The following is a 14882-nucleotide window of genomic DNA, read 5'->3' as shown; positions in this document are numbered from 1 at the left end:
ACGGAATCAAGATTCTGAAAAGACATCATCTACTATTTTAAGGGCAGTGAAACCTTTAGAAGAAACAGATGTACATAAGTCACGGACATTCATGCAAACACTGAACAGATGCCAGAACATGTTCTTGATATACTCGACAGGTTCAGAAAATACCTGTGAAGACAAACAAAACCTAGTTTACAATGGTAGCAATAAAGTAAGGTTTGAAATGATATTTCTGTGTAGGCTCTCAGCTGTCCAGGTGGTTTCCATAGTAGAGAAGCTTGAATCTTCGACTGGACTGGGTTGCTTGACGCGAGGACGTTTCGCTTCAAATCGCAGAAGCTTCCTCAGCTAAATTCTTGCTCTGGTGGTCTGACTTCTATCTTGACTCTTGTAGAGAAGAATAATCAAGAAAATGAATGTTTGAAATGATACCTAGATCTCTCAAAATTTAATCAACTATTGTCTGACCAAAGAAAAATGTCAACCTGTGCCCCACTGTTAGCCAGCATAGATAAATTTTCTATTTGCAGTGAACATTGTTACACACTGTCTGCCACTAGATGGCAGTGGAGATCAGTGTCACAAACTGCAGGTTTTATTCCCCCTCAATATATTGACACCAGTGGTATGGGGAGGAAAAACAAAATTTATTTTGCAAAGGACCCACTTGCTAAAATGATTATTACAATATCCATGTTATATCAAAACAACCACACTTAACAGCATCTGCATGAAACAACATGAGGAAACATTTTCATAGAAAAGCGTAGCTGGAAGCATCACTGTCGTCTAGGTGGACACACTCTGCAGCAATGTAATGTTGTCTCCTTTCAACATGACCCTCCCTGGGAGAACAGAGAAAGAAAAACAAAAAAATGGAGAAACCCAAGTTACCCATGTAACAATGGAAAGAGGCGCACAGCCACAGCTCATTTACATTACCAGGAGAAGGCCAGCACACCACCACCATCATGTAATTAACTCATTTTTGGTGTATCTGCCAAAAATATTGTATCAGATGCTACACTACAAAAACAATATAAAATAAAAATACACTATCACTTATCTGATAGACATTTTGTGCTGAACCTAACCGCTCAGTCTTTAGCTGCAACAACTGTGAACAAAATCTTCCTTACTTGGGGTACGTTGTACCCAAATGGAGACACTTCAGCTGTATTTTGACCAAAACACAAAGTGCAGTTCTTTGACTGGCCACTTGAGGCTGGCTCCCACAGAAGCTCATTTTAAAAGTGATGAAAGTGGGCCATGGGGGAATTATTTTTTTTGGGGGGGGGGGGGGGGGGGGGGAGCCCCTGGCAGGAGGTCTGGGGGTTCTCCCTCAGAAAAAATTGAAATCTCAGATCCATTCTGATGCATTTTCAGGTCTATTTATCCACCAAAAAATTCTCCAAAAACTTTTTGTTGGGTCAGGTCAAGTTTTCCACCCCAGTCTTTTCACAGAATTTGTATTGTGCTACCAGCCTTTAATCCAAAAAACATACACTGGTGATCAGAAGAGTGCATAGTAAAGGAAATGACAATTCAAAGAACTTAAAAAAAAAAAAAAAAAAAGATTCTTTAGAAATCTTTGATGTTCATCTATAAATTAAAACCATAACTTATCTGTTGTTGTTGAGATAAGTTTCTTCATTAACATTATAAGGAACCTTGGGCATTTATTTTTAGACAAAATAGCATAAAAAGTAATGTGTACAAGTTATTTAAAGTTGAGAATTTTCTTGTAGTTACAGCAGTCACAATTAAAAACTGTAGCTTTATTTATTAAAAACAAAAATAGGTTGAACAATTTACAAATACAAATTTACAAATTGATTTAACTTCCTGCAGCTAAAAGGTAACAGGAGTTGATCAAATTCAGCAGAGCACCGTCACGTATTATTTTGAATTACTTGCGATTATGACTCGCAGACAGAGTTACACGCTCATCTGTATGCTAACGACATTAGCATTTTTAGCAGCTGGGAGCTTCACCTGTTAGCTCCACTTAATGTACGTATGTTTACTGGAGGAAAAATGCAGCTCATAACGTTTAATGTCCACAACAAAGTAAACCATTAGGAGAACCACTGCACAGTCCCCACAGATATGACTTAATAAACTCCCAAACCCAAAACAAAACAACCCTTCTTTGGAGATCATTGGTGGCTTGCAAACCAACACAGCACACTAACTGTTTGGGTGTGGAACTGAACAAATAGACTGAAAAACTCTGATATAAACAATAAATAGAAACTAAAGAAGTGTTAATACAGCATTAAAATCCAAGTTGCTCTTACCCAGGGGCTTTCTGTTCTTGGTCTTCATGTGGACTTCCTCAGCATCATCTAGTACCAGATTCATGTATTCATCAAAACCCTGACAGATGAAATGTGAGGCAAATATTAGGTTCATATAAACTTTTGAAGAAACATATTTCTTTTGTTACACTGACTCAATAAAATAATAAAATTATGAAGCTATTTTGACATTTGCAGTCACTGTGTGGTCATCACAGTGACTCTCAAATAACAGATTATCTTTTATTTTGGTCAGCCTGAGAAATAAGAGAAAATGACACGCCTCCTCCCCACCAGAACATAGCAAATAACTTACAATGATGCAGCCTTCTATCCGCATGTTCACCTGTTCATACAGCCAGACCTGAATCCGTGAGCGCTACAATCAATTAAAAACAGAAGCGATTAAAAATTCAGGGTATTCAGAGATCAGGTGTGTACACACACATACACATAAAAAGACTGAATACTTACATTCTGCAGATACCTGAAAATAAGGTTCTGATGTATACGGTCAAGGAAATTGAATTTATCAAATGTAAACATTTTTTACAAAATGAATGCCTGCAAGTGCATCTTCAGATACTGATGATTTTTCTTGATCATATTCTGGATTAGTGTCTCACTGACAAGCACTTGAGTCACTGGGACAATCAACAGGATAAGTCACCATGCACCTCTGCTGGATGCACTTTGCCAGTTGCTTGTAAACAAGGCGTGTAACTTGAGGTAATTTTCAATCAATCAACATCTATTTATAGAGTGTTTTACAGCACAACTGGCGTCCAGAGCGCTTAACAAATTCACAAAAATAAAACACAGAATAAAATTTTAAAACAGCACATAAAAAACAGAACATGTCACCTCGCCACTAGGTGTTAAAAGCCTTTTTTAAATAAACAAGTCTTTAACTTAGATTTAAAAAGTGCTAAGTCAGGAATAGTACATAACTCAATAGGTAGCTTGTTCCACATTCTGGGGCCAGCTACCGTGAAAGCATGATCACCCCAGCGTTTATATCTTGACCTCGGAACATCTAAGTAAAGCTGGCCAGATGCCCGTAATGTCCTACTGTAAGTGCGCAAAGTTAATATTTCAGACAAGTAGGGAGGTGCAAGGCCATAAACAGCTTTAAAAACAAACATTAAAATTTTTAAATCAATTCTAAAACGAACGAAAAGCCAGAGGAGTGAGTACAGGACAGGCGTAATATGCTCACATCTAAAAGTATTTGTTAAAAGATGAGCAGCAGCATTCTGCACCAGTTGCAGACATGCAAGAGAAGACTGATTAATGCCAGAATAAAGTGCATTACAATAATCAAGTCTGGAGCTCATGAAAGCATGAATGGCTGTCTCAAGATCAGGTCTACTGAGGAAGTGCTTTATTTTAGCCAAAAGACGAAGCTGGAAAAAACCTGCTTTGACAACAGAGTTTATCTGTTGATTGAACCTCAAACAGCTGTCAAATATCACACCCAAGTTCTTGACAGGTGGTTTTACATAATTAGTCAGAACACCAAAATTTGGTGTTATCACATTTGATATGCCAGAGCGTTCAAACACCATGATCTCCGTTTTACCATCATTCAAGTAAAGGAAGTTTTGGGACAGCCACTGCTTTACATCACGAATACAATTAAATAATGATGACAGTGAATCACTCCCATTCGTCCTCATACGCAGACAGATTTGCAGATCATCCACATAGCAATGAAAGGACAGGTTGTGCTGGGTTATAACTGACCCCAGTGGCAGAATGTATAAAGAAAATAGAATAGACCCAAGAACAGAACCCTGTGGCACTCCACAACACAGAGGAGCAGTTGATGAGGCGAGGTCCCCAATCATAACAGAAAAGCTTCTGTCAGCTAAATATGATCTAAACCACTTAAGTGCAGTACCCTGAATACCAATAAAATGTTTTAACCGGGAAACAAGTACTGTGTGATCCACAGTATCAAAGGCTGCTGTGAGGTCCACCAGAACCAGCACAGCAGGATTCCTTGCATCCACCGACAAAGTGATGTCATTATGAACTTTTAAAAAGTGTCGACTCAGTGCTGTGTCGCGATCTAAACCCGGATTGGAATTTTTGAAGGATGTGATTGTCTTCTAAAAATGACTAACTGTGAAAAGACAACCTTTTCTAAAACCTTAGACAGATTATTAGATCCATTGCAGTGCAGATGTGGACAATTCTGCATCAATTCACAAATGTCAATAATCAATTTTATAAATGTTAACTGCAGGGGTGCCGGCCACCATTAAGCATTTTTCCACATTCCTTGTATAAATAAACCTGTATTTTTATTTTTACTGGAGTACATTTCTGATCCAGAAATATCCTTCAGCACATTTGCCTTACGGCTTCATTACAGCCACATCATGACCACACAGTCTGTCTGTCTGGGGGACACGGCACAGAGCAGCAAATCATCTGCATATGTACGTTCAGTGCAGCATGCGAATAGGTCGAAGCTCTGAGGTTTGTTTTGCATTTGTGAATCTGACCACAATTTCTAGGAGGATGCTGCATGCTTAATGCCACAGAACTAAAATCTAAATCTGATGTCTCAGATGCCAAGTAACCTTGCAAATTACTCATCATCATTATCTCATCTTCAGCCGCTTTTCTGGGTTCGGGTAACGGGGGCAACAGCTCCAGCAGGGGACCTCAAACTTCCCTTTCCCGTGCCACAATGACCACCTCTGACTGGGGGACCCCGAGGCATTCACAGGCCAGTGTGGAGATATAATCTCTCCACCTAGTCCTGGGTCAGATGGACGTGCCTGGAACACCTCCCTAGGGAGGCACTCAGGAAGCATCCTTACCAGATGCCCAAACCACCTCAGCTGGCTCCTTTCAACGCGAAGGAGCAGCGACTCTACTCCGAGCTCCCCACGGATGACCGAACGTCTCACACTATCTCTAAGGGGGACACCAGCCATCCTCCTGAGGAAGCCCATTTCGGCCACTTGTATCCGCGATCTAGTTCTTTCAGTCATGACCCAACCCTCATGACCATAGGTGAGAGTAGGAATGAAGATTGATCAGTAGATCAAGAGCTTTGCCTTTTGGCTCAGCTCCCTTTTGGTCATAACAGTACGGTAGAGTGAATGCAATACCGCCCCTGCTGCACCGATTCTCCGGCCAATCTCATGCTCCATCGTCCACTCACTCGTGAACAAGACCCCGAGGTATTTGAACTCCTTCACTTGGGGCAAGGCCAAATTCCCTAACCGGAGTAGGCAATCCATCGGTTCCCTGCTTAGAAACCACTGCCTCAGATTTAGAGGTGCTGATCCTCATCCCAGCTGATTCAAACTCGGCTGCAAACCGATCCAGTGAGTGTTGGAGGTCACCGGCTGATGAAGCCAACAGGACCACATCATCTGCAAAAAGCAGTGATGAGACCCTGAGTCCATCAAACCGGAAACCCTCCTCCCCCCAACTACGCCTCGATATCCTGTCCATGAATATCATAAACAGGATCAGTGACAAGGCGCAGCCCTGGCGGAGGCCAACCTCCACCGGAAACGAGTCTGACTTCGGGTGCTCAGCACATTGCAAATTACTTTACCGGAAATGATTTAGGGTAAGACTGGGCATACACTGCACGATATTTTCAATCGTTGTACTTGGCTACAGCTCAAACTGTGCGACAAAACCGCAGGGTTTAAAAGTTCAGAGCGCACGATTCATGTTCTCACACTGTACGGCCCAATGCTCTGATGCGATCTGACTGCTCACACTGTACATTCAAAAACCACATGCCGGGCTCGTGTTTCCAGAAGCAAAACGTACGTAAACAGAAGGTTTTTTTCTTTTTAAAGTAGACCTGCATTGAAATAAATGCAGTCAGATCTTTGGACCAAAAACTGACATATTTACACATAAGATCGTTCTGAATGTAGTAAAGTAAATCTGCAAGCCCAGATCTGTCATTCAACGGAGAAATCTTCATTTAAAAATTACAAATTTACAGCTAAAACTTAGCCCTCCGCAAAACTGTCATCACATCCGGGACGCTGCCGAGACGTCAGGGAAAAGACCCTATCCCAGCATGCATTGCGCGCGACAACTGTAATTTGTGGATTTACGTCAGTTTGCATCTGCACCTTTTTCTTGTCTTATACGGAAGGATGTACTTTTTTTAAAACTTCATAATGTCTTGCGGCACGTTTGGTGAGTACACATTTCTTTTATTTGTGCTTGAAAATTATTTTGGGGGACTTTTTCATAAGCCCATTTGATTGAGTGGTGTCGCATTGAAAATCTACTGTCTTTCGCCTCCGGTGTTACCGTCGAGGGGTACGCAGGCGAGACCCACAAAGAATCCAAGTCATTAAAAAGATATAAACCTCTCTCAGCGGCCACGGAGCTCTGCGGCTCCGATTACCGAGATGTGCGGCACTGCAGAAAGTCTGTCCTTGCAGCAACAGGTGTCACCGGCCGCTCCGCATCAAAACAGCGAGCGTAGTCTCTGGACTTTTGCCAAGTTGAAATAAATGATCAAATCAAATCAAAAGTTGGCTGCACCTCCATTCAGTAGACAGGGAGATGGTGCCGGCTGCACAGCAGACTCGGGGGCGATGCGAGTGGCCTGCTTCAGCGTTTATCGAGCATGCAGACTCAGTAAGCGCATCGTAGGCAGAGAACGAGGTGTCGGGGAAGAACGTCGCCCGCTGTCGATGTCGCCGCTGATCTGAGCATGCAGAGCTGTATCTCACATTCATTGCTTACTTTTGGATGCTGAAACCAGGATGTGTATAACAGTAACATTAGTAACAGATAAAATCAATTTCAATGCAGGATCGGACTGAAGGCGCGAGCGCTCCGTCTTCTGCCGGACGTCACTGCAATGTCCCGGATGTACAAACAGTTTTCGCCGAGGGCCAAATTTTAGCTGCAAATTTGTCATTTTTAAATGATTTCTCCGCTGAATTACAAATTTGGGCTTGCAGATTTACTTTACTGCATTCATAAGGGTCTTAAAAAAATTATTTACATTTTCATGCCTATCAGCGCGCACAGTGAGTGAAATCAGGTGGGGGGAGACTGAATGCATATGCGCACGCACACAGCAGACAGCAACATGATTCATGAGAGGATGGTAAAAAAGAAAACAAACATTCATAACAGGTGTTGCTACTTACACTGTTGTATAAATAAACTATATTTCATACGGAGTCTTACAGCTGTGCAAGGTGTAGCAACTTACTCCCTCATCTGTCGTAAATCCCGTTGTCTGCTGTGTGCGTATATACGTTCAGTCTCCCCCCACCTGATTCCACTCACTGTGCGCGCTGATAGGCATGAACTTTAATATGATATTAGGTTATTGCGAGGGAAAGTAAAAAAATCAAAACAAAAAAAAAAACAAGACTTCCACAAATCCCCCTGGAGATGTCACCAGTCCAAAGTACTCATTTACAGCTGGGTGGAATGAGAATGCAGATTAAGCATCTTGTCGAAGAACACAGACAGGTGGCATGAGAGGGATGCAAACCCAGGTATACATACTGGCAGGCCAGATGCTTACCCACGCCTCCAAAAATTCCAGTACCTGCTTTACAAGGGCTGTTTCACAGTTAGGGTATACAAGTATATGTCACCAGCACAAAAAAAATCAAAGTGGTTATTTGGTCAAGTAATGCATCCATATCTAACTGCTGATTGGGATACTTAAATGCCCATTTCCCTCAAATATTGTTCACAAACCAGTCCAAATCTGTGATAGTGAGCACTTCTCCTTTGCTGAGATAATCCATCCCACCTCACAGGTGTGCCATATCAAGATGCTGATTAGACACCATGATTAGTGCACAGGTGTGCCTTAGACTGCCCACAATAAAAGGCCACTCTGAAAGGTGCAGTTTTATCACACAGCACAATGCCACAGATGTTGCAAGATTTGAGGGAGCGTGCAAATGGCATGCTGACAGCAGGAATGTCAACCAGAGCTGTTGCTCGTGTATTGAATGTTCATTTCTCTACCATAAGCCATCTCCAAAGGCGTTTCAGAGAATGTGGCAGTACATCCAACCAGCCTCACAACCGCAGACCACGTGTAACCACACCAGCCCAGGACCTCCACATCCAGCATGTTCACATCCAAGATCGTCTGTGACCAGCCACTTGGACAGCTGCTGAAACAATCGGTTTGCATAACCAAAGAATTTCTGCACAAACTGTCAGAAACCGTCTCAGGGAAGCTCATCTGCATGCTCGTCGTCCTCATCAGGGTCTCGAACTGACTCCAGTTCGTCGTCGTAACCGACTTGAGTGGGCAAATGCTCACATTCGCTGGCGTTTGGCACGTTGGAGAGGTGTTCTCTTCACGGATGAATCCCGGTTCACACTGTCCAGGGCAGATGGCAGACAGCTTGTGTGGCGTCGTGTCGGTGAGCGGTTTTCTGATCGAGTGGCCCATGGTGGCGGTGGGGTTATGTTATGGGCAGGCGTCTGTTATGGACGAAGAACACAGGTGCATTTTATTGATGGCATTTTGAATGCACAGAGATACCGTGACAAGATCCTGAGGCCCACTGTTGTGCCATACATCCAAGAACATCACCTCATGTTGCAGCAGGATAATGCACGGCCCCATGTTGCAAGGATCTGTACACAATTCTTGGAAGCTGAAAATGTCCCAGTTCTTGCATGGCCGGCATACTCACCGGACATGTCACCCACTGAGCATGTTTGGGATGCTCTGGACCGGCGTATACGACAGCGTGTACCAGTTCCTGCCAATATCCAGCAACTTCACACAGCCATTGAAGAGGAGTGGACCAACATTCCACAGGCCACAATTGACAACCTGATCAACTCTATGCAAAGGAGATGTGCTGCACTGCATGAGGCAAATGGTGGTCACACCAGACACTGACTGGTATCCCCCCCAATAAAACAAAACTACACCTTTCACAGTGGCCTTTTATTGTGGACAGTCTAAGGCACACCTGTGTACTAATCATGGTGTCTAATCAGCATCTTGGTATGGCAAACCTGTGAGGTGGGATGGATTATCTCAGCAAAGGAGAAGTGCTCACTATCACAGATTTGGACTGGTTTGTGAACAATATTTGAGGGAAATGGTGATATTGTGTATGTGGAAAAAGTTTTAGATCTTTGAGTTCATCTCATACAAAATGGGAGCAAAACCAAAAGTGTTGCGTTTATATTTTTGTTGAGTGTACTATCTACTAAAAACAGTTGATAAGTATGTACTCCGAGTATACAGCTGCTCTTGTGTTTCTGAATTCTCAAACAGTGATGGACTACAAGCATTTCTGGAGAGTACAGTTTTTGACAGATGGAGAGTTACACCCCAATATTAAAGACATCTGAGTGAATCAGGTACACATTCTTTTGTGGCATCACAGATAATGATTACCTCTTTCAAACAAAAATTATTATTCACGTAACACTGATGCTTGAGTTTGAAATGCACTCTATTTCCAAAGAGCACATTTTTGACAGACATTTTATTTTTGAATGCCTGTTTCAAGTAATTTTCCCACTGGGTAATGGGGGGGTTAGATGGTTATACAGTAGGCTTTGATAGGGAAATTATTCCATTTAGTGGTTACCTACGAAATAAATAACACAACCCCTGGCAAAAATTATGGAATCACCGGCCTTGGAGGATGTTCATTCAGTTGTTTAATTTTGTAGAAAAAAAGCAGATCACAGACATGACACAAAACTAAAGTAATTTCAAATGGCAACTTTCTGGCTTTAAGAAACACTATAAGAAATCAAGAAAAAAGATTGTGGCAGTCAGTAACGGTTACTTTTTAGACCAAGCAGAGGAAAAAAATATGGATTCACTCAATTCTGAGGAATAAATTATGGAATCACCCTGTAAATTTTCATCCCCAAAACTAACACCTGCATGAAATCACATCTGCTCGTTAGTCTGCATCTAAAAAGGAGTGATCACACCTTGGAGAGCTGTTGCACCAAGTGGACTGACATGAATCATGGCTCCAACGCGAGAGATGTCAATTGAAACAAAGGAGAGGATTATCAAACTCTTAAAAGAGGGTAAATCATCACGCAATGTTGCAAAAGATGTTGGTTGTTCACAGTCAGCTGTGTCTAAACTGTGGACCAAATACAAACAACATGGGAAGGTTGTTAAAGGCAAACATACTGGTAGACCAAGGAAGACATCAAAGCGTCAAGACAGAAAACTTAAAGCAATATGTCTCAAAATATGAAAATGCACAACAAAACAAATGAGGAACGAATGACAGGAAACTGGAATCAACGTCTGTGACCGGACTGTACGATACCGCCTAAAGGAAATGGGATTTACATACAGAAAAGCTAAACAAAAGCCATCATTAACACTTAAACAGAAAAAAAACAAGGTTACAATGGGCTAAGGAAAAGCAATCGTGGACTGTGGATGACTGGATGAAAGTCATATTCAGTGATGAATCTCGGATCTGCATTGGGCAAGGTGACGATGCTGGAACTTTTGTTTGGTGATTTATAAAGATGACTGCCTGAAGAGAACATGTAAATTTTCACAGTCGTTGATGATATGGGGCTGCATGTCAGATAAAGGCACTGGGGAGATGGCTGTCATTACATCATCAATAAATGCACAAGTTTACGTTGATATTTTGGACAAGTGAAAGGATGTTTGGGGATGATGAAATCATTTTTCAAGATGATAATGCATCTTGCCATAAAGCAAAAACTGTGAAAACATTCCTTACAAAAAGACACATAGGGTCAATGTCATGACATAGGGTCAATGTCATGACATAGGGTCAATGTCAACCAGCAGATGTGATTTGATGCAGGTGTTAGTTTTGGGGATGAAAATTTACAGGGTGATTCCATAATTTATTCCTCAGAATTGAGTGAGTTTTGTGTCATGTCTGTGATCTGCTTTTTTTCTACAAAATTAAACAACTGAATGAACATCCTCCGAGGCCGGTGATTCCATAATTTTTGCCAGGGGTTGTAGTTCTGACAGTCCGTCAAAATTAGACATCATGGAAATAGATATTTTGGTAAAAACTGGTATAATTAAGAGTTCTGCTTGTAAAGACTTTGGAATATCCAACCAAATGACTATTGCTGCTGACAGACCAGTGGATAATTGTTTTAGAGAGCATTGCTGCACAAATGCTCATGATGCCACCATTGTTGAAAGCCCAAATCAGCTGATGCAGAATGCGACGTTTGTCACACACCTACCACTAAGCCAACGTACCGCCTGTTCTGTCGGTATTTTAAAACTAAAACATGTATAAATAACTAGCTGAATGAGCGAAACCTCTTGAGCAAGTTGCTTAAGTGTTTTGATCATTTCTTTATTCTGTATGTTTAATTTAATTTCAGATGTACCTGTTTGTTTTTATAATGAATTTTTTTCTTGTTGATCATAGCATTCTTGTTGAAAGCTAGGCTTAAATTCGTAATACTCCACTTCGATCTGCCAGTGTCCTTTTAGATGGTGAACATGCCTTATTTGTATGCTCATGAAAAAAAAAACACTAAAGCTTTTTATTTCCGCCAAACTTCCTGTTTTTGCGCATGCGCAGATAGCAAATCTACGAGGTAATCTCAGTACGTAACACCGAAACGCGCAGAACAGAAAACCAAAATTTACTTCCCCGCCCTCTTGTGTAGTTACTGATGAACACTACAGCAAAATTAGCAAAAATTACCTTACAAAGTCACTATAATGTGCGCTTCTCAACATACTGTTTTGACAAAAATACACACGCGTCAGTTACGCGCTTTTCTACAAATGAACGCGATTTGTATCCACACAGTAAGGAAGGAAAAAAATAAATAAAAACACGAACTCCGTTGATGAAATTTTGTTCTCGGCTCCCACAAGCAAAGAGCGAAGCTAGCTATCCGCTAACCTTACTAACACTATGAACTATAAAGCGGGTTTTACAACAGAAAGGATACGATGGGCTGGACCATAACCTTTTGAACCTTCTGTCCTTGTCCTCTGTACGCCATCCTTCCAACTCAGTACCACAAATGGATCAACAAAAACTTATAGTAACGTGCACGAAACAAAGGGCTCACGTTGAGTCAATGGCGGGCGGATTGACGTCAGCAGTAGTACCGGTTTAAAGTTCAGTCCGTGTGTACTCTCGCGCCTCAAGAGGCAGGGAGATGTTATTACACGACGTGTATAACAAGTACAGTGCTTTCAGAAAGTATTCACAGAGCTTAACTTTTTCGACATTTTATGTTACAGCTGTATTCAAAAATGGTTGTAATTAATTTTTCCCGTATTCACAGCCTTTTCCATGAATCTCAAAATTGAACTCAGGTGCATCCCGTCTCCAATGATCATCCTTGAGATGTTTCTACAGCTTAAACCCGGGGTAAAATCAGAATTAAATTTATTGCCAATTAAGTTTGCACATACAAGGAATTTGATCTGGTGTTACTGGTGCATAAACAATAAGAAAAGAAAAGAAAAAAAAAGAAAAACACTTGTGTAAGAAGTAAAAGAGTCTTTCTGGGGGAAAAAAAAAGGAAGTCTCCTGCCCAACATCACAAGAAGCTGATACTGGATCAGCTGTACAGGATACACACCACTTACAGCCACTTTAAACAAAGACCTGTATACATAAAACGTCCCCCACTTCACATTGCATGTCAGAGCACAAACCAAGCATGAAGCCAAAGGAATTGACTGTAGACCTCAGAGACAGGAGTGTCTCAAGGCAGAAATCTGGGAAAGGGTACAAAAACCTTTCTGCTGCTTTGAAGGTCCTAAGGAGCACAGTGGCCTCCATCATCTGTAAATAGAAGAAGTGTGGATCCACCAGGACTCTTCCTAGAGCTGGCCACCCGTCGAAACTGAACGATCACGGAAGAAGGACCTAAGTCAGGGAGGTGACCAAGAACCTGATGGCATTCCGCTGTGGAGACAGGAGAGCCTTCCAGAAGGACAACCATCTCTACAGCAATCCACCAATCATGCCTTTATGGTAGAGTGGCCAGACGGAAGCCATTCATTCATTAGTAAAAAGGCACCTGAAGGACTCTTAGCCCATGAGAAACAAAATTCTCTGGTCTGATGAGACAAATATTAAAGTTTTTGGCACCATGTTTGGAGGAAACCAGGCACTATGCCTATAGTGAAGCATGGTGGTGGCAGCATCATGCTGTGGGGATGTTTTTTAGTGGCAGGAACTGGGAGATGAGAGAAAGATGAATGCAGAAATGTACAGAGACATCCTGGATGAAAACCTGCTCCAGAGCGCTCTTGACCTCAAACTGGGGTGACAGATCATCTTTCAGCAGGAAAATGATCCTAAGCACACAGCCAAGATATCAAAGGATTGGCTTCAGGACAACTCTGTGAATGTCCTTGAGTGGTCCAGCCTGATGGAGCTTGAGAAGTGCTACTAAGATGAATGGGCAAAACTGCCCAAAGATAGATGTACCAAGCTTGTGGTATCATATTCAAGAAGACTTGAGGCTGTAATTGCTGACAAAGGTGCATCAACAAAGTTTGAGCAACAGATGTGAATACTTACAGTGAGGCAAGGATTTGATCCACTGTTAATTTTGCAAGTTTTCACACTCACACACAACGGAGAGGGCTGTAATTTTTATCATAGGTACACTTCAACTGTGAGAAACAGAATCTAAAGAAAAAAATCAAAACCACGTTGCTTGATTTTTAAAGAATTAATTTGCATTTTATTGCATGAAGCAAGTACTTGATCACCTACCAACCAGCAAGAATTCTGGCTCTCACAGACCTGTTAGTTTTTCTTTAAGAAGCCCTCCTTTTCTGTAGTCTTTACCTGTATTAATTGCACCTCTTTGAACTTGTTACCTGTATAAAAGACACCTGTCCACACACTCAGTCAATCACACTCCAGCCTATCCACCATGACCAAGATCAAAGAGCTGTCTAAGGACACCAGAGACAAAGTTATAGACCTGCACAAGGCTGGGATGGACTACAGGACAACAGGCAAGCAACTTGGTCAGAAGGCAACGACTGCTGGCATAATTATTAGAAAATGGGAGAAATACAAGATGACTGTCAATCTTCCTCGGTCTGGGACTCCATGCCAGATCTTGCCTCATGGGGTAAAGATAATTCTGAGAAAGCCCAGAACTACATGGGAGGACCTGGTCAATGACTTGCTAAGGCCAACACATGTCCAGGCCCATTTGAGGTTCACCAGTGATCATCTGGATGATGCAGAGAAGGCATGTGGTTCTCAAGACCAGGCACCTAAGTGGTTCTACTCTACTCTTTTCTACTCTCCTATTTTACTCTTCCCTTTTAGATATTTAGATATACCTTTGTATACTGGCATAGTTCCACCTTAGAATTGGAATATAAGATACACTGAAAAAAATGCTGCTTTGGAACAACTTAAAAAAATTGATGTAATTTGTTAAAGCTAATTTTTGTTAGTTTCTCACAATGTATATTTATGATTTTTGTAAAGTGATTCCAGCAGATTTAAACTGGAAACCACAATTTTCCATTAGACCAATGTAAATAAGTACTTTGAATGAAGTGCACTGTGTTTCACTTTTTTCAGTGTATACCTTACTGAAATTTCATGT

General features: G+C 41.6%; 1 protein-coding gene across 1 annotated transcript; it reads right to left on the bottom strand.

Moving 5' to 3' along the window:
- Window positions 1-658: 658 nt before the first annotated feature.
- Window positions 659-12393, bottom strand: snrpe (small nuclear ribonucleoprotein polypeptide E). Its single transcript, XM_034167407.1, has 5 exons — window positions 12237-12393; window positions 2760-2786; window positions 2602-2664; window positions 2286-2364; window positions 659-830 (listed from the first exon to the last, which is right to left on the bottom strand). The coding sequence occupies exons 1-5, from the start codon at window positions 12288-12290 to the stop codon at window positions 775-777; spliced, it is 279 nt and encodes a 92-aa protein (XP_034023298.1). The 5' UTR covers window positions 12291-12393; the 3' UTR covers window positions 659-774.
- Between the last annotated feature and the right edge of the window lie 2489 nt (window positions 12394-14882).

Source organism: Thalassophryne amazonica, chromosome 3 (assembly GCF_902500255.1).
Source record: "Thalassophryne amazonica chromosome 3, fThaAma1.1, whole genome shotgun sequence".
Taxonomy (NCBI): Eukaryota; Metazoa; Chordata; class Actinopteri; order Batrachoidiformes; family Batrachoididae; genus Thalassophryne; species Thalassophryne amazonica.
The sequence above is the reverse complement of the archived record's forward strand: the minus strand, read 5'-3'. Positions and strand labels throughout refer to the sequence as shown.